At 42.7% G+C, this 20464-nt stretch overlaps 3 protein-coding genes across 7 annotated transcripts in view; 1 reads left to right on the forward strand and 2 right to left on the reverse strand.

Moving 5' to 3' along the window:
* The window catches only part of GPRASP2 (G protein-coupled receptor associated sorting protein 2), a 92363-nt gene extending 87217 nt beyond the window's left edge, over positions 1–5146 (reverse strand). For 2 of the 3 annotated variants that reach the window (XM_088834039.1, XM_088834038.1), the window contains exons 1-2: positions 2706–2732; positions 1289–1345 (exon numbers count right to left, since the gene is read on the reverse strand). The gene's annotated coding sequence lies outside the window, so the exon portion shown is untranslated. Of the gene's footprint in view, positions 1–1288; positions 1346–2705; positions 2733–5072 lie in introns of those variants that run through there. The other variant, XM_088834040.1, reaches the window with a different exon arrangement.
* On the reverse strand, positions 373–2719 carry ARMCX5 (armadillo repeat containing X-linked 5). Its single transcript, XM_088834042.1, has one exon. It carries the CDS (start codon positions 2717–2719, stop codon positions 1250–1252), a length of 1470 nt encoding a protein of 489 aa, XP_088690168.1. The 3' UTR covers positions 373–1249.
* Positions 5147–12051: 6905 nt separating the features above from the next.
* Positions 12052–16915, forward strand: TMSB15A (thymosin beta 15A). Of its 3 annotated transcripts, none has more exons than XM_088833540.1 (4): positions 12052–12178; positions 12341–12432; positions 14213–14329; positions 15290–16915. In XM_088833540.1, the coding sequence occupies exons 3-4, from the start codon at positions 14230–14232 to the stop codon at positions 15325–15327; spliced, it is 138 nt and encodes a 45-aa protein (XP_088689666.1). In that variant the 5' UTR covers positions 12052–12178; positions 12341–12432; positions 14213–14229; the 3' UTR covers positions 15328–16915. The 3 variants fall into 3 exon arrangements, with proteins under 3 accessions (XP_088689666.1, XP_088689667.1, XP_088689665.1); XM_088833539.1 differs by having other exon boundaries at positions 12065–12216; XM_088833541.1 differs by lacking the exon at positions 12341–12432.
* The last annotated feature ends 3549 nt before the right edge of the window (positions 16916–20464 follow it).

The raw sequence follows: 20464 nt of genomic DNA on the forward strand, positions 1-20464 counted from the left end.
AGAAGGTAGGAGAGGCAAAGGGGACCCCAGATCCCAATCTAAACTCTAGCATTCTATGCCACAAACTCTTAACCAGAACCTAGGTTCTGTTAGGTATAAACAGGAGGAGCTGAGGTAGTATAGACAACATGGCTTCAGCTCTGTAAATTGTACAAATAAAATAGTGGGATTAGGGGAATTAATTTCCTCCTAACCACACACTCCAAAAGGACTTTGGTACCCTGTGGCTGTCTCATAGAGCTGAGCTCTGATCAAAAGGGATCAGCATAAACAGGGCACTGTCATCAAGTATAGGTGTAAATCACCAAGTCCAAAGCATTGGTTAGCAAACAAAAGCAAATATGAGAGCAAACAGTCATAAAGATGGGGCAAATGAGATTAACCATGAAGCAATTTCTGTGGTTAGACCTTAGAAAGGCACTCCTCTGAGACCCAGGAATACAGAGGGAGGGAGCCTCAGACGAAGCAGTAAACTTGGTACCCCAAAGATGGGCACCTGGATGGTGAGGACACAGTGAGACTGGGTCCTTTTAGAACCACACTACCATGGCTTTGCTAGTTGGGGATGAGAACCAGGAATTTTCTTGAAGGTTAAAAATCTTCCTGATGAGACATCACATGTGAAAGGCTAAGCACAAGTTCTGAGACTCAGACTGGAATGAAAGCATCTGTGTTCCTTTACTCCTAAAGTCTACGTCTTCACCCCTTTTTCCAGATCTGCCCAGATGTCAGCTAGTAGCACAGTCTTGTCTTCTTGTGTACAGAGTGATTCTCCTTCTTGAACATGTTGAAACTAAAAGATCTGTCAACATAAACTTGTTGTTTGTACCCCGCTACAGACACAGACAGTGCTCTTTATAATCCTGTTATTTGTGCTTTATCCCTCTGACTAGACTTCAACTGAAGAACTAGGACAATGTTTTCACCAGTTTTAGCATGCAACTTTATTCACATGTAATTGAAGTATTAAATGAATACACTTATGTTAATATAAAGCACAGAAGTATAACTTACTCAGGATGACTAGATTCATTATCAGATCATATTGCAAAAATACTAAAAATATCTGAACATCTATATAGCACACAGAATATCAACAAACATTCAAGCTCTCAAGATCATTTGGTATCCATAAAATTGGCTCCTTCAATCAGCATAGATAGCATAAATACTGAACTTATAAGTTGCATTGGTTTCATATTACAACACCAGAAAAACTGCTAAAGGTTTTGTGAGAACATACAGTTATTCAGAGTTTGAGCATTAACCTTATAACTTTATCTCTCACCTCAGGATCACTGTGCTCTGCTAAGTCTTGTAGTTTCTGACCAAACTCTTTTGCTCCCTGAAATATGGAAATAAGTTCATATTTAGTGAACTCTTCCTTGGTAAATAGCTTCACCTTCTTTTTAAATTGGAAATTTATATTCTCAAATATTTCAATGATATTAAGAATATTGGCCTTTGACTCATTTTTGTTAAAGGGTGCAACCAATGATGACAACACTTTGGCACTGATCAGTTCTCTTGTATTAGCTTGATTTTTAGACAACTGCAAATATACTTTTAAAACATAAAACTTGGTTTTGACACTTCCCTTGTTTAACAAAGTGAGGAAATCTGGACTGTAATTGACAATTATATGGTGGTACTCAAACTTTACACCCAGCTGCACTAATAATTTTAGTCCAGCCAGTTGCTCAGTGGAGTTCAAAGGATAAGAGATTATGTCCTTACAAACTTGATTTATGTACAACTCTGTTTGTGGTTCTCCAAAAGACTCAGAGTTGTCATCCACCATATTTAAAGTTCTAGGGTGTTCTTTAACATTGGGATTATTGACCAAGTTTTCAATCATAACTGTAATACCTACATTATGAATTATATCTTGGGTAAATGGATAAGCAGGACTGATACCCATTATCATTGTAGCTATTTCATGAATGAAAGGATCCCTAGTTAACTTAAGTAGGGCAACAAGTTTATCAAACTCTTTAGGCTCTAAACTAAAAACATGTGATTTGCAGCGACAGGTTTTTGGATTGGGCCTATACTTTTCCCTATACTTAACCTGCGTTTTGAGCTCAGCTAAGGTCTGAAAGTAAGGCCCATTATAGGGTGGGATCTTGGTCAGAGGTCGAATCCCTAGAGGAGTTTCAATCAAGGTATCAACCAGAGTCCAATTCCCTCCTGGAGGTAAGGATTGCTCCCCTCCATCTACCGGAACTAGGACACAAAACCTGGCCCTTGACCATGCTTTTGCTTTTTGCTTTATAGTAAGTTCAGGTTTGGGTGTAAGCTTGGGCTTTTCCAGGATCTTAGCTGGAGGCTTATACACTTGAAATGGGTTGTCTTCTTTAGGCCAAAACCAGGATCCTACACTAGGCTCTTCTCCAGTCCAAAACCAAGAACAAACATTTTCTTCATCCTCGTCACCAAACTGAGTTACAGTACCAGCTCTGTCCCCAGCCTTCAACTTGATGCTGGCCTCGCTCCTTCTCTGGGACCTGGACCCAATGTTGTCTTTGGAACCGATATTGGCTTCACTTCCAGCACCAGCCTTCACTTTATAATTGGTCACAGCACTGAGCCGGGACATAGGCATGGCCTTTGACTTGGTCTGGGACACTACACTAGGTTCTGTCAGGGGGGTTGCCTTGGTCTCAGCCATGACTCTAGTCTTAGATTCCATCTTGCTCACTTGCCTTGTCATAGCCATGGCCTCAGTGTAGGTCACTGTGTCCTGGCCACTGCTCCATCCCCAGCCTTGGCCTGGGTCACCAGTCCTGTTTTCAGTTCTGCCTCAGCCACTGCCTTGGCGTGGATCTTAGCCTTGGCTTTAGTGTTGGCAGGGCCACGGATGCCAGCTTTCAGGCCAGCCCCAGGCCCTCCTCTGCCCTTGCCTCAGCACCGAAGTCAGTGACGATCCAAGTTACAGGCAAGGCCAAGTTATATATCCCCAACCCGTCTCAGCCTTGACTGAAGGTCTCTCCCAGGTTGGTGTTTTCATACAAAGTCCAGTTGTCACTCAGCCCCCTTTCGAACTACAGGCTCTGCCAGTGATATAAACAACGTGCAGAGGAAGCTCACTCAGGGAAGGGAAGGATGGCTGTGTGCCTGAGCACAGCCCTGTGGAGGGTGGTGGTCTTCAGCCACTCCACGGCCACCAGATCTGCCACTGAAGTTGGACCTAGGAGTGGAGGAAGGAAATGGGGCTTTGAGTCTTTTTCCAAATTTTTTCCATGTTGATTAGCACAACATGGAAATAGAAAAGTATGGAAATTCAGTGCTAAGTGTAAAAGGCAGATAATTAGCAAACTCTTCCTCCATTTCATGTTCCCTACTATTGCAGGTAAAATCAATCTTTTTTCCAGACACAAAACAGGAGCATGGAGAGTGGAAAAGTTGGATGGGAGTAAGAGAGGCTGAAGAATCCCTAGGCTGACTCTCTACCTCTGCTGCACCCAAGCAGATCTCCACTACTTCATCCTACATGTCTACTGAGGAAGTCTCCACACACACAAACCTTCACTGATCTGCAGTAATTTCCTCCTCCTTTCCTTGTTTCCAGTGATGACAAGACTCACAGCAGACCTAAAGGCAGATCATGGACAAATAAACAGGAGGATATGCGAACTGATCTCTTGGTAGACTGACCTTGGTCCCTGGTCCCTACATTCGTAGTTTGTCTAGTGTTTCCCTCCTTCTGGTCCCTTTCCCCCATTGCTCTGCTTCATTCAGTACCATTCCTCCTCCCTGCTTCCCATCATATTCCTCTTTAGAGACTGCCCTAACATTTCCCTGTTTCAGAACTGGACTAGGAAAACCAAGTGGGAAGTAACAAAAGCAGGTATTACCCTTCTATACCCCTAAACCTTAGGAAGGCTTCCACCTAAATTGGCAGAAAACCAAACGGGTTAGTAAACTGGCAAAACAGAAGAGACAGATAACTCCCTAGCCTCACTCACTCTACCCTCACACCAATTTAAACAGATACAGGGCCCATTTCTCTTCCTCATTATTTCCAACCTTCAAGTTGGGTTCCCATTTCAAGTCTTCACAACTGAGAGGTCCGCAAACCTAAAGACAGATCTACACACAGACTCACAAGTGCAGAGATAAATAAATAAATACAGACACAGAAGACAGTGGAGATTGAGTCCTTGGTAGAGATCAACACCTAGGACACTGATCCTTTCTGGATACAAATACCTGACTGCCAAAAATTTATCTTTCTTCCTCTCCTCCCTCTGCTCCATTCTGCCTGACAATTCCCTTGCAGAGACAACTCAAAAATCACTGCAAGACTGTGCTGCTGATAGTAAGGATGGAATGCTCAAACCATTGAAGTTGTTTTGGACATCAATGAAAAGTATTATTTTCATGTTCTTATGTTTCCTTCTTCTTCCCAAAGCCTATCATTTTCTTCAACACTATAGAAAAGGGAGGATGGTTTGGAAAGCCGTCAGAAAGGAGATGCCAAGTTACCCCTAGTTCCCTACCTGCTCTAGTCCTAGCCACCTACCACACTGAAGCACTGCCCTGTCTACAGAGTTATGCCAATTTTCTTTTTCTTACTCCTCCTTTTGAGGTTCACTGCCCCCTACAGATCATGTTTACAGAAACATGGAGTACCACAAACGTAGAAACAGACCTACACAAATAAAGGCATGATACACACTCAATGACCCAATGAAAAGACAGTGGGAGAAACTTGGTTATTAATACTCAGCCTAGTAATCAGGGCAGGAGACTCTCTTCTAATCCAGGGCCTTGATTATCAAACACTTACAACCTCTTTTCACACTCTCCCTCCCAGGGCTCTCTAGACAACTGCTCTCACTGACAGCAGGAGCACCTCCTCCTATTACTGTAATCCACCATTCCTCCACTAGAGGCCGCTTCTACACTCCTTTCCCCAAACATGGTGGCGGGGTGCAGTGTCTGGAAGCCAAGCTAGCAAGAGGCAGATCATTCATTTATCATTGTGTGCCACGCAAATGACCCCTGTCCCTCTTTCCCTCTCACCAACCCTGTGCGCCCCAGGACTAAGTCACATCGCCCACGTTCACCTCTGACACCCGTATCCACACTCCCAAGCAGTGCCCGGCTCTTCATTGGCCTGCTCCGCTTGGATGAGAAGTTTTCTCATTTCTTTGCCTCGAGGGGGTCCAGACACCTACGAAAGAGGAACAGACAGTCGGATGAGCTCAAGGACCTGAGACAATGGCGCCGACTGTTTGGAGACTGGCCCGGCACCTGGGACTCAGGACGAGATACCTACTTTATCAGATGAAGGACCGCAATTGGCATACGAGTGTCACTTTGTGGTATTTCCTTCTTCTTGTCCCCAGGACACCTCAGGGACCCGCTCCTAGTAACTCTTTAACAGCCACCATTTCCTCCGCAGACTTTGTCTCGCCTCCTCCCAAGAAACAACACTGACAAACAACCAGAGCGGCTGGAGGGGAGTTGAAGGGGATCCGGCCTCACGGAAGCGGAGTGATCCCACGCTTTGCAAAGCGCCGCTCCTTCCTCTTCCGGCGCCCGGTCCCGCCCCCCTGGCTGTTTAGGCTGCTGGAGTGGGCGGTGACGGGGTTTGGATACAGAGAAACCCTCGCTGGTCGGTGGGAAGCCGACTAAACGGAAGGATCTGGTATTAGTTCCTTTCTCTTAGAGAGCTCCCCTACCGCAAACCTACAGTCTTTTCCCCTGAACTGAAATGTGTACGGTTTCGGGACGTGGCGTCAGTGAACCAGCTCTGACCTGATGAGGCAGATACCAAAATGTAGTTTTTACGCATTCCGCTCTCCGAAGTCCGAGGTCCGCAGCTCTGGGTGGGGTTAGGGGTGTGGGTAAAGGTTGGGAAAGAGGCTCAGGACCGACAGGCCCAAGACAGACACAGGAAGGTAAATTCTCGTCTATGCCGAAACTATGCGTCCCTTCCTTGAGAGAAGCCCTTCCATGAAAGTTCAGTTCAGTTGCTCAGTCGTGTCTGACTCTTTGCGACCCCCTGAACCGCAGCATCACCAACTCCCACAGTCCACCCAAACCCATGTCCATTGAGTCGGTGATGCCACCCAACCATCTTAACCTCTGTCGTCCCCTTCTCCTCCTGCCCTCAATGTTTCCCAGCATCAGGGTATTTTTCAAGTGAGTCAGCTCTTTGCATCATGTGGCCAAAGTATTGGAGTGTCAGCTTCAACATCAGTCCTTCCAATGAACACCCAGGACTGATCTCCTTTAGGATGGACTGGTTGGATCTCCTTTCAGTCCAAGGGACTCTCAAGAGTCTTCTCCAGCACCACAGTTCAAAAGCATCAATTCTTCGGTGATCAGCTTTCTTTATAGTCCAACGCTCAGATCCATACATGAACACTGGAAAAACCATAACCTTGACTAGACAGACCTCTGCTTTTTAATATGCTATCTAGGTTGCTCATAACTTTCCTTCCAAGGAGCAGGCGTCTTTTAATTTCATGGCTGCAATCACCATCTGCAGTGATATTGGAGCACAGAAAAATAAAGTCAGCTACTAATTCCACTGTTTCCCCATCTATGTGCCATGAAGTGATGGGACCGGATGCCATGATCTTAGTTTTCTGAATGTTGAGCTTTAAGCCAACTTTTTCACTCTCCTCTTTCACTTTCATCAAGAGGCTCTTTAGTTCTTCTTCACTTTCTGCCATAAGGGTGGTGTCATCTGCATTTCTGAGGTTATTGATCTTTCTCCTGGCAATCTTGATTCCAGCTTGTGCTTCCTCCAGTCCAGCGTTTCTCATAATGTACTGTGCATAGAAGTTAAATAAGCAGGGTGACAATATACAGCCTTGACGCACTCCTTTTCTTATTTGGAACCAGTCTGTTGTTTCATGTTCGGTTCTAACTGTTACTTCTTGACCTGCATACAGGTTTGTTAGGAGACACATAAGGTTGTCTGGTATTCCCATCTCTTTAAGAATTTTTCAGTTTGTTGTGATCCACACAGTCAAAGACTTCAGTGTAGTCAATGAAGCAGAAGTAGATGTTTTTGTGGAATTACCTTGCTTTTTTGATGCTCCAAATGATGTTGGCAATTTGATCTCTGATTCCTCTGCCTTTTCTAAACCAGCTTGAATATCTGTATGTTCTCTGTTCATGTACTATTGAAGCCTAGCTTGAAGGATTTTGAGCATTACCTTGCTAGCATGTGAAATCAGTGAAATTGTGAGGTAGTTTGAACATTCTTTGGCATTGCCCTCCTCTGGAATTGGAATGAAAACGGACCTTTTCCAGTCCTGTGGCCACTGCTGAGTTTTCCAAATTTGCTGGCATATTGAGTGAAGTACTTTAACAGCATCCTCTTTTAGGATTTGAAATAGCTCAGCTGGAATTCCATCATCTCCACTAGCTTTGTTTGTAGTAATGCTTCCTGATGCCCACTTGACTTCACACTCCAGGATGTCTGGCTGTAGATGAGTGATCACACTATCCTGGTTATCCAGGTAATTAAGACCTTTTTTGTACAGTTCTTCTGTGTATTCTTGACACCTTTCTTAATCTATTTTGCTTCTGTTAGGCCCATACCATTTCTGTCCTTTATTGCGCTCATCTTTGCATGAAATGTTCCCTTGGTATCTCTGATTTTCTTGAAGAGATCTCTCGTCTTCCCCATTCTATTTTTTTCCCTCTATTTCTTTGCATTGTTCTGTTAAGAAGACTTTCTTATCTCTCCTTGCTTCTTGGAACTCTGCATTCAGATGGGTATATCTTTCCTTTTCTCCTTTGTCTTTCACTTCTTTTCTCAGATGTTATTAAGGCCTTCTTACACCAACCATATTGCCAGCATAAAAAGTCAGGTGAGGTAGAGGAAATATCAGAAAAGGAGGAAAAGAGAAGCAGTTTGAGGCCAGACCACCCCAGAGGTTCTCATGGCAGATCCTTTAACTGCTCTCCTGACTCCTCCTCTTCTCTCACCACTGTGTCCTGCCTAATGAATGCATTGCTCATTCTCCCTGAATATATACATTCTTTTCAAGTTGAAACAAGTGAGGGGCCATTTAGTCATGAGAATTTCATGATATCTTCTACTGTTTGTAGATCAAGACCTGTCTCTAGGTTTGTCTTTGTCTTTCCCTGGTGGCTCAGATGGTAAAGAACCTGCCTGCGATGCAGGAGACCCGGATTCAATCCCTGAGTCAGGAAAGTCCCTGGCAGAAGGGAATGGCTACCCACTCCAGTATTCTTGCTGGAATAATTCCATGGACAGATGAGCCTGGTGGGCTACAATCCGTGGAATCACAGAGTCCGATAGGACTGAGCGACTAACACCTTCACTTTTCACTTTGATGTCTGTAAACCAAAGGCTTTGCCTAGAGTCTGCCACACTAAAGACGCTCTCTAATTTTCAGTGGAGGAAGGAAGCAAAGAATTTGTTTTAATATATTTTGGAAAGAAAATCTGGAGTATCTTAATAACATGTATTGCAATGAACATTTGGGGGGACACATTTGATAAGAGTTTTTTATCCTTTTCTGTCTTCTTTTCATACTTGAAACTGTACCTTACTAAACTCCTTAATATACAGCAAACCTCTATGAATTCATAAAGAAAAGACAAATGCCCAGCAACCCAGTAGAAAAATGGTAGAACATTGTTCATCAAAAGACAATGTTTCTCAAATATACGAGAAAATGTTTCACCTCACTGACAATAACAGAAGTGCAAATTATAATTACAATGATATACTATTTCTCATCAATCATGTTGGCAACTGTGGTGTTGGAGAAGACTCTTGAGAGTCCCTTGGACTGACTCTAAGATGAGCCACCATGTTAGTAAAAGACAGTGAAAAAGGCCCATTTGTTGGCTTAGCAATTTCCAATTCTAAAATGGCTTTAATGAGGGTAGATGGCTTATCCTCCAGATTTGAAGAACAAGCTTCCAAGATGTCCTTAACTACACATTCTCCTGTGAGAGTCATAATCTATTTTACTGGGTAAATCCATAATAAATGCTGTAAAGATACCGCTAATACTATTACAGATTATGTTGCTTTTCACTGAGGAGACTGTATCTGAATCCACATAAAAGCATGATGTGAAACAGCATTCTTGATACTCAAGAAACATCTAAAGAGCAAAAATGATAACTGCTAAAAATAATGATTATGGGAGATAGGCTTTCTATTTTTAGGCATCATTTTTGTTTTAGGGTGGTCCCTGATTTTGCCCCTTCCATTGGAAGAAACAAAGAACAATGAGATAGTTCTCATGATCATACTCTTAACTGAATTCATATGTTGCTTTAGAAATATACTTTGTTCTGAAAATAATTCAACTTCTTTTCTACCGCAATTTTTTTTTTCTATTGAACTTTCTGGGAATGTTTATTTTCCCAATCCTTTAACTTATTTTTTATTACCTAAGTTATATATGCTCATAGTAGAAAAAATAGTAAATATAAGAAAAATTATTAGAAAAAGTATAGAATATCCTGGGGCATCCCTGGTGGCTCAGATGGTAAAGAATCTGCCTGCAATTCAGGAGACCTGAATTTGATCCCTGGGTCAGGAAGATACCCTGGAGAAGGGGATGGTTACCTACTCCAGTATTCTTGCCTGGAGAATTCCATGGACAGAGAAGCCTGTTGGGCTACAGTCCATGGGGTCACAAAGAATCAGACATGACTGAATGACTGGCACACACACACATATACTATATCCTAACACTGATAAATACCACTAATATTTTGGTATATAATCTTCCCAACTTGTATCAGTGCCAACCTGTGTGTATAAACACACACACACACACATATATCTTAACCAAAAACATTTCATTATATTTATTTCATTGTAATCAGTTACCTTTCCAGCAGCTGGACCATGCTGTTATATTTCTTATTCTTAAAACATTCTTGGGAACCTATTTCAACATAATAAAGGCCATATACAACAAACCCATAGCAAACATCATTCTCAGTGGTGAAAAATTGAGAATAAATATTGTAAAAATGAATATACTACCAAAGCAACCTACAGATTTAAAATTAAATTATCAATGACTTTTTCACAGAACAAGCATGAAAAATTTTACAATTTGTATGGAAACATGAAAGGGTGGACGTGAGAGGAATTCTGAGGATTTGAGATGGATAGATTTAAGATAGACTTTAAAGTTTGGGGCAGGAAGTGGGGAGGTGCCTGTCTGGGGTTTCCTGTCAACCCAAAAGATGTGGAAATTCAGTCTTACACCTGGAGCACTGGACAAAAATAGTGTCCATGTTGCTCCTGGAAACAGATCATAGAAATCTATAATGATAGAAAACTTGGCTAGAAACTACATATCACATTCAGGATAGGAGTACCCCTGGGAAAGTGAGAGGGGAGTGGAAATGGAGTGAAGGTCAAGAAAACCTGAATTTTTCTGTAATGTTTTTATTCCTTAAAAAAAAGTAAATATACCTAAATATCAACAACATCCAAATCAGAGTGGCAGAAACACTGGTGTTTATTATATTTAATGCCTGGGACATTGTAGGTACTCAGTGAATGTCATTTGTTGAATGAGCTTGTTTTTCTGCTTTACAAGTTCACCCAACAAACATACAAAATTCTCAAGTTCGCACCCCATGCTACAAGAGCATAGAAAAATAAATGAAGAGATGTGGAGGAGGTCTGAGAAATCCTTGAGGAGAGAGTGATGATCTATATAGATCTCTACCACCATACAAGAGCCATATAGAAAATATGGAGTACAAGCTGAAGATATAGTCCTATCTCCATTTTATCCTAACACTCTAAGGTTCTGGGTGAACATACAGAAAATCACCTTGAGGACCGAGTTCGTCCAAGTAATTACCAGAGCCTCACTTTTCTCCCCAACATAGACTCTGGGTGGTGCTGCTGTCCAAAAATTCTGCTCTATTCTGGACTTATTACTTCAGTCTAAAGATGGGTATTTATCTAAGCAACTACTATGGATCAAGCAAAGTGATCAGGATTGGAGAAAATCAAGATGAATAGCCTCAGCAGATTCTCGGATTACCCTAAACTGACTGTTCAGTGGCTGAAAATCAGAAAATAAAACTGACATAGGAGGCCACCACTGTCACAGAAATGCTCAGCTGAGAGAGTGAATGACCCCAAACCGCCCACCCTCTTCATGAACATCCCTCCTCCATGACCTCGCAGAATTAGAACAGACAACACTGAACATTGCTTCCAAATCACTGTTTGGTTGTCACAACGTATAGCTCCTATGGCTATAAAAAGCAGGGAGTACCTGATTAAGGCTCCTTCAGCTTGGATCTTGGAGCTTCAGACGGATACAAAGCTAACTGGGTAAGATGTATCTAATTATTGTAAAGCCCCTATTATCATGGAGGAGTGAGCATACTTAGGAGGAAAGGAAGTGGACCCTCAGGATGGACGTAGTGGGAGAAGCAGGGGAGGTAGGCCAGCCATCAATCCCTGGAGGAATCAGAGTGAGTTTGAATGGGGCCTGGGGAGGCAAATCTGGTATGAAATTATTAAACCCTGATAGCTCAATTGGTAAAGAATCCGCCTGCAGTGCAGGAGACCCCGGTTAGATTCCTGGGTCGGGAAGATCCCCTGGAGAAGGGATAAGGCTACCCACTCCAGTATTCTGGCCTGGAGAATTCCATGGACTATAAAAGTCGGACACGACTGAGCAATTTTCACTTTCACTTTTTGGGGTTCCCTTGTGACTCAGCTGGTAAAGTATCTGCCTGCAATGTGGGAGACCTGGGTTCGATCCCTGGGTTGGAAAGATCCTCTGGAGAAGGGAAAGGCTACCCATTCCAGTATTCTAGCCTAGAGAACTCCATGGACTGTATAGTCCATGGGGTCACAAAGAGTCGGACACGACTGAGTGACTTTCACTTTCACTGGGGAAGTGAATCTGGTATGACATTATTAACACCAGGTTGCAGGGGTGAGGTCCTGAGAAAAGGAGAGATAGTAGACTCAGGCCTGCCAGGCTAAAGCGGTGGGAGGGGCAAGGAGGCGGATCTAGGATTCCTTGACCAATCGGAGATGGTTGGGGCGGGCTTGGGGGTCGCGGCTTGCCACGCAACTTATAACTGCAGGAGCTCGTCACGGTAACGCTAACCTTGTCCAGAGTGTGAAGCGGTGTCGGTGCAGCAGTCTACCTTTCTCTGGTCTTCAAGTCTTCGGGTGAGGATGTGCGGCCCCGCCAGAACTAGAGGGCTATGGTGAGAGGAGGGCGTGGTGGCTGCGGGGCTGGCGAATCCGGCCTGCAGGAATTGGAAGGGCGGAAGTTGGGATGCGTGATTTGTAGCAGCGCCTCCTGGCGAATGCACGCTTTTGTCTTCGCAGCGCCGCCTTCTGAGCTGGATTCGGATCCTTCCCGGGTCGGTCCCTGGCCGGTCCGGAGGCAGGAGCCCCAAGAGCGGCCGTCCGATGCGGCTGTAAGTCCGATGCTGAGGGGACGAGGAGTTTGGAACTCATAATGAGCACTCTGGGGCTGGCCCTTTGCTCCCTCCGCTCCTGTGACTGTTCGGTTGGACTGGGCTCCCAACAATGATGATAGTTATTTTATGTAAGCAAATTGCTGCTAACAACGTGGCTTATTTGCCCAGCCCTGTTATTTGAAGTCCCTATTTTCTGCCCTCTGGAGATTGGCTGCCAATCACTTGTCAAGGAGGGTCCTAGGGTGACCCTGACAGAAAGAAGGCATATTCGGGACGTCTGGCTGTTTGGGGGCCTCTCCATTCCAGTCTAGGCACTGCTGCTGCTGCTGCTGCTAAGTCGCTTCAGTCGTGTCCGACTCTGTGCGACCCCATAGACGGCAGCCCACCAGGCTCCCCCGTCCCTGGGATTCTCCAGGCAAGAACACTGGAGTGGGTTGCCATTTCCTTCTCCAGTAGACATGCCTTATTCCACTGGGTGAGACCAGACATGCGCAGGAGAGCCCTGCTTTCCGGCCTCAGAGGTCTCCTATTGTCTCCTCTGGACAAACCCAGAAAAATCACTGGGCACCTCACCTCCTAGCTTCATGTCCTCCTCTCTCCTCCTGAGGAGAAAACATAGTGAAATAAAAATCAACTGTGTTTGGTTTATCCCATTCTGCTGAAATTCCTAGTTTGATAATAATTAGTCGTGCTGTCTTACAGCATTTACAAACCAGTCCCACAAGGAGCTATTGTGAGACATGTCATTACGGGATTAAATTCCCCCTTCCCTTATTGCAGCACCTTGATCTATTGTCTTTGGGCAAATGAAATGGAAAGAAACTAGTACAATTTAGTTCAGTTCAGTGGCTCAGTCGTGTCCGACTCTTTGGGACCCCGTGGACTGCAGCATGCCAGGCCTCCCTGTCCATCACCAACTCCCGAAGTTTACTCAAACTAATGCCCACTGAGTTGGTGATGCCAGCCAACCATCTCATCCTCTGTCGTCCCCTTCTCCTCCTGCTCTCAATACCAGCATCAGGGTCTTTTCAAATGAGTCAGTTCTTCCCATCAGGTGGCCCAAGTATTGGAGCTTCAGCTTCAACATCAGTCTTTCCAATGAACATTCAGGACTGATCTCTTTTAGGATGGACTGGTTGGATCTCCTTGCAGTCCAAGGGACTCTCAAGAGTCTTCTCCAACACCACAGTTCAAAGCATCATTTCTTCGGTGCTCAGCTTTCTTTATAGTCCAACTCTCACATCCATACATGACCACTGGAAAAACCATAGCCTTGACTAGATGGACCTTTGTTGGCAAAGTAATGTCTCTGCTTTAAAAAAAAGCAGTACAACTTATGCCACCCTTTATTGTGTGCTGCTCCCTAACCCCAATAAAAATGCCATATAAGGTGAAGGTGTTCAAATAGTGCTATCTCCTGTTACAAATTCATTAGCTGGTTAAGCCCAGTCATTTTTTCTTCTATCTCTATTTGCTCTTGTACTTTTATCACTACCTCCAACTGACCTTGCTTGTGATTTTTTAAAAAGTCAGGCATATCAACTCTGGGTTTTAGAGTGAGTGCATCCTGATTCAGTGGTTTTTACTGACTATTGGAAATAGGGTAATGATGTGCAATTCAAAAGCATTTTGATAAAAACATGACTTTCCTAAGATGTGTGCTGTTTTCTTGTTGAAAATCAGAAGGTAAAATCCATATTGATATTAAACTTGGGGTTGTGATCCATTAGTATGATAAGAGTTTTGCCAGTAAAGTTAAAAAAAAATTTTTTTTCAGTCTTTCTTTTAGCCAAGATGAGTGATAAACCAGACTTGTCTGAAGTGGAGAAGTTTGACAAGTCAAAACTGAAGAAAACTAATACTGAAGAAAAAAATACTCTCCCCTCAAAGGAAAGTAAGTCATGGGGTGATGTGGGGGTGTGGCTCTAGTGAAGAAAAGCATTGGTGAGCACTCATAGGTTCAGTAAATAAACTCTCCTAGTAAATTTTGCCACAGAGTAAGCAATAATTAAGTAGCCACTGAATTTAATGCAACAAATAAAAATATCAAATAGTTGTCTAAGTACCTGGCTTTTATAAATGGTTTTTACATGATAAACTCAAGAAGTAATGGGGGAATAAAAAACTATTTTCTTGTTAGAAAATCACTAAAATTCACATTGCAATCAATTTTGGAATATTATACTTAGCACTCAAAAAATCTTAGTTTTGTCACTCATATGGTTATTTGGAATTTTCTGCATCTAACAACTTAGTTCCATGATCTCATTTCTGAAGAACTATATAAGCTCTGCAGTTTTGGCTTTCTGTACCTGACAGTGAGGCAGAGAACAAGGTTAGATATTCGGTTCACTCAGGGCTCCCGGACTCGAGGGATCAGTTTTGCCTTTGAGATTTACAACCTGATGGAGAAACTAAGTATATTCACAAAATTGAGGGACACTTTTTGTCATGTTGTTGTTGTTGTTATTTGATAGTTTATAAGTTAATCAAAATTGTCTGAAAGGGTATAATTTCCTAACTATATAGTGATAGATAAATCTGAGGAAAATACTTCACTTGCTCCTCAGTTTCAGAACATTCTATGAAAAAAAAAAAAACGGCAACAGCATAAATCAATCTCTGAAATGGAGAAAAAGATAGCTGATGTAGATTCTGATGTTCAGGTGGTTAACACACACACACACACACCCAACTGAGGATTTGCAGTTAGTGCCTTAGCATTCTAAATTTAAAGCAGATAAGGTAGCCTTCAGTGACTTGGCAAAGTGGCAAAGAACTCTCTTGGAAGAAACTGAACTTCATCTTAAGAACATACCCTTTTAATGATTGTTTGTGTTTGTCTTTTTCCCAGCTATCCAGCAAGAGAAAGAGTATATTCAAGCATCATAAGATGAGGATCTCCTCCCAAACACAAATTTCAACATTGCCTACATGTCTTGGTTTTAGATTTGTTTTTTGTAAACCTATGTGTTTGTAGAGATTTAAACTATTTTCTGATGTCTGCTCATCCATAACCCCTGGTTAAGAGGTCAGGAGTAGCCAATGTTCCCTTGCTGTGCTGTGCTTAGTTGCTCAGTCGTGTCTGACTCTTTGCCCACCAGGCTTCTCTGTCCATGGGGGTTCTCCAGGCAAGAATACTGGAGTGGGTTGCCATGCCCTCCTCCAGGGGATCTTCCCAACCCAGAGATCAAACCCAGGTTTCCTGCATTGCAGGTGGATTCTTTACCATCTGAGTTACCAGGGAATCCCAATGTTCCTTTACTTTCATTTTTAAACTTTCCATTTCCATCAACTGGCTGATGGAATAATCTCACCATTGATGATCTTTGTGCATGTAGTCCTTGCTTCCCTAAGGAACAAGCAACTTTTTATACTGGATGTCTTCATTGTTCCATAATCTTCATAAATTGGCAAGCATTTGCAGCTTCTCACCGTTTATTTCGCTTCTTACTTAGCAATAAAATAATAAATGTAATCATTATGTTGAGACTCCTGTGGTGGTCCATTCTTGGTGGTCTTCTAAGGACTGAAAGTACAAAAGGGTACCCTTCAAGCAAACAAAATTGATTGAAGGAAGTCCACTTTAGAAGAATAGTCACATGGAAAAGGCTCTTCTCTGTCCAGGTGCGGTGGTCATGACTTGCTTTTTTCCATAGTTGGAGTCACAGAATTTGAGAACCTTGGAAGAGGAGGTCATGTGGACTAGTATTCTTATCTCGAAGATGAGGAAATGAAAACCTGGTAAATAAGGATTGGGATTTAATATTACTCAGCCATTAAAAAGAATACATTTGAATCAGTTCTAATGAGGTGGATGAAACTGGAGCCTGTTATACAGAGTGAAGTAAGTCAGAAAGAAAAACACCAATACAGTATACTAACGCATATGTATCGGAGAAGGCAATGGCAAGCCACTCCAGTACTCTTGCCTGGAAAATCCCATGGATGGAGGAGCCCGGTGGGCTGCAGTCCATGGGGTCGCTAGGGGTCGGACACGACTGAGCGACTTCACTTTCACTTTTCACTTTCACACATTGGAGAAGGAAATGGCAACCCACTCCAGTGTTCTTGCCTGGAGAATCCCAGGGACAGGGGAGCCTGGTGGACTTCCATCTATGGGGTCACACAGAGTCGGACATGACTGAAGTGACTTAGCAGCAGCAGCAGCAACGCATATGTATATGGAATTTAGAAAGATGGTAACGATAACCCTGTATGCGAGACAACAAAAGAGACACAGATGTATACAACAGTCTTTTGGACTCTGGGAGAGGGCGAGGGTGGGATGATTTGGAAGAATGGTGTTGAAACATGTATATTATCATATGTGAAACGAATCGCCAGTCCAGTTTCGATGTGTGATACAGGATGCTCGGGCCTGGTGCACTGGGATGACCCAGAGGGATGGGATGGGGAGGGAGGCGGGAGAGGGGTTCAGGATGGGGAACACATGTAAACCCATGGCTGATTCATGTCAATGTATGGCAAAACCACTACAATATTGTAAAGTGATTAGCCTCCAATTAAAATAAATTAAAAAAATAAACTGAATTCTTTTGTTTTCTGAAAGAGTTTTTCAATTCAATAAGAGAAGACCCCCAAGACTGGGGCTGGATAGAGAAGGGGGCAAGAGACACTTACTAACACCCACTGCTAAGCACATCACATCTTCTGTTGAACATCAGCTCAAAAATCTAATATCTTCTGATGAGCTGCAGCACTGAACCTCTGGTCTATTTCTTGTTTTGAACAGAATCCACTGCCTTATGAACCAGTCATTTTTGGTGTTCATGGTGAGAACAAGGAATACATGCAAATGGGAGTGACCCAATCCCTGCCCATATGCAGTATTTTATCACTTTCAGTTTATAAAAACCAGTCACTTATAATCCCACCGATTAGAAGCATTAGCCTTTGGGTGCATAATCACCCATACTCTGGCATACTACAGGCATAGCTTAGGGATATTGTGAGTTTGGTTCCAGACCACTGCAATAAAACAAATATTGCAATATAATGAGTCACAAGTTTTTGGTTTCCCAGTGCATATGTTATGTTTAAGTTATGTTCACACTATACAATCAACCCTTGAACACTATGAGTTTGAATTGTGAGTCCACTTAGATTTTTTTTCAATAAATATGTGGGGAAAATGTTTTAAAATTTGCCATAATTTGAGAAACTCACAAACCACATAACCTAGAAATATCCAAAAAATTTTTTTAATTCACTATGTCTTGAATGCATTAAAATGTGTGTAAATATAATGTAGAATATATGTCTTAATCAACTGTTATCAGCAAGGCTTCCAGTCCACAGTAGGCTATTAGTAGTTAAGTTTTGGGGGAGTCAAAAGTTATACATGGATTTTTGACTGTGCAGGGGTTAGTGTCCCTAATTCCTGCATGTTTCAGAGGACAATTATACTGTAGTCTATTAAGTGTGTAATAGCATTATGTCTAAAAAGCAATGTATATACCTTAAGTAAAAAAAAACACTTTATTGCTAAAAAATGCTAGTCACCATCTGAGCCTTCAGTGAGTCATAATCTTTTTTCTAGTGGAGAGTTTGAAATATTGCAAGAATTACTATAATGTGGTACCAGGAAATGAAGTGAACCAATTACCAAGGTGTGACACAAAGATACAAAGTGAGCAAATGCTATTGGAAAAACATGGAGGTAACATACGCTGTTACACAAGGTTGCCACAAACCTTCAATTCACAGAAATAAAAAATAACATCAAAAAACCCAGCACAATAAAATGAGGTACATCTGTATGTATCTTTTCCTACAAGTAAAGGATAATGCTGTTCAGACCTATTTGAAACATCGTGTTATCTTACCACTCTTTTCTTTTTTTTTTAATTTATTATTTTAATTGGGGGCTAATTACTTTACAATGTAGTGGCTTTAGACATATATCGATATGAATCAGCCACGGGTGTACACGTGTCCCCCATCCTGAACCCCCTCCCACCTCCCTCACCATCCCATCCCTCAGGGTCGTCCCAGTGCACTGGCCCTGAGTGCCCTGTCTCATGCATTGAACCTGGACTGGCGATCTATTTCATATACAGTAATATGCACGTTTCAATCCTATTCTTTCAAATCATCCTACCCTTGCCTTCTCCCACAGACTCTGTTCTTTATCTCTGTGTCTCTTTTGCTGTCTTGCATATAGGGTCATCGTTACCATCTTTCTAAATTCCATATATATGCATTAATATACTGCATTGGCTTACCACTTCTTTCTAATGGACTACCCTCCAAGGGAACTGGAAGCTGTTTTCTTTGCTAGAGCATAAACTTCCACAAGCAAAATAGTAGATATGAAATGATGCAATCATAGGTCTTAGTGTTGCTGCAGGATTTGAGACTTGGAAGAAACCATGTTGGCCACCAAGACCCAACCTCTTGCTTGAAATAATTATCCTATAGAGTTGTTCAGTACCTTTTGGTGACCTGCTGCTTATACTGTGCCCGAACCTGCCTCCCTGTAGCTTTGATCAAATCGACCTAGGACAATATGCTGGAGACTCACACAGCAGGTAATCTCTGCTTCAGTGTTTGAAGATAGATATTGTGTGCCTGCTCCTGTACCTCTAAATCTTCTCCTAATGACATTTCTCAGATCCTTTGGACCCAAGTTGCTTGCATGGGGAACAACCCTGGTTGCCAATATGCTCAAATTTGCTCATCAGATCTCTTTGGATCCTAATCCCTTCACACAACACATTACTCTTCTAGTACTGCCACTTGCAAATTTGAGGAAGATACTATATATCCATGATAAATTGAGCAAACTCTGCATTTGTGCATTAATTACAAGATTAGGCCCATTTCAAAGGGCTTAAAGGAAAGCACGAGCATTGTCAGATAAGCTGGTGTTGGACAATAACTCCCATTGTTCAGCTGCATCTGATAACCATCCTTTTCATTAATGTTCTGACTCTACCCTGGGCAGTGTAAGTACTAAATTGAGTGGGAGCAGATGAGAGGTGTGTGGCAGGAGATGAAAAACCTAGAGCTTCTAAGTGAATACTCATACAAATATGAGAAAAATGATTGCCAAAATGGAGTCGTTTTACCCTGCCTTTCTTAAATATATAATATGGGGTACTCTTGTAGTTGGTAGATTTACTTGCCTACCCAAGTGTAATAATGTTTTCCCAGTAAGTTCACTATAAGCATTGAGATTTAGGGCCTGAATCAATTTATTAATTACAAAATTAGAGGAATGGTGTCATCCAGATTGCAATATACATCATTCCTGACTTCCTTCCCCCTCACAAGAAGACCCACTAGCAAACATCCATAGCCAAGACAGCATTGTGAAAATTCCAGAACACAGGAATGAGGGATGAGGTTGAAGTCTCCCTTGGACCACAGAGACTGAGAAGCATTGCATATTAGAAAGGCGAGAGGAGCAACTACATTCTGATCACTTCGCCTCTCTCTCAAGCTGATAAAGTGCTGCACCAAGAGGGACCTCTTGGACTTACAATTTCTCCACTGTGAAAATTAACAAAAGGTGGATGTCCAGCATCTCAGTGTTGTACGAAATTTTCCAGGAAACTCACACGGGCTGCACCTCACAGGGCTCACTGGGAAAATCTGCAGGGCTTGACCATTGGGGGACAGATCGAGATGGAAAAGTGGAGCAGGGCTTTCAAAGATTAGCACTCAGATCTAGGCAGACTACAATCTTGCTAACAATGGTGATGGAACAGACATCCTGGCCAGTAACTCTGACCATCTGCAGAGCTAAACTGGTGGCCACATCTAGCAAGGTACTTTAGTTGGCATTTCTGCCTGACTTTGGTCCTCAGCCAGTGAACCACATGGGCTGTGAAACCCTTTTTATGGGCAGAGAAATAGATTCACAGCCCTACCCTACTGCTAAGTATAACCTCTAGTCCTACCTGACCAGAAAGCCTGGCCAGAGAACCCAGCCAGCAATGGAGCCCATCTTACAGCCTGTCTTACAGACCTGCTTGGACACAAAGTCAAGTATGGGTCAACA

The sequence above is a fragment of the Moschus berezovskii genome, chromosome X (genome assembly GCF_049115385.1).
Source record: "Moschus berezovskii isolate FMDL1 chromosome X, NW_MosBer_1.0, whole genome shotgun sequence".
NCBI lineage: Eukaryota > Metazoa > Chordata > Mammalia > Artiodactyla > Moschidae > Moschus > Moschus berezovskii.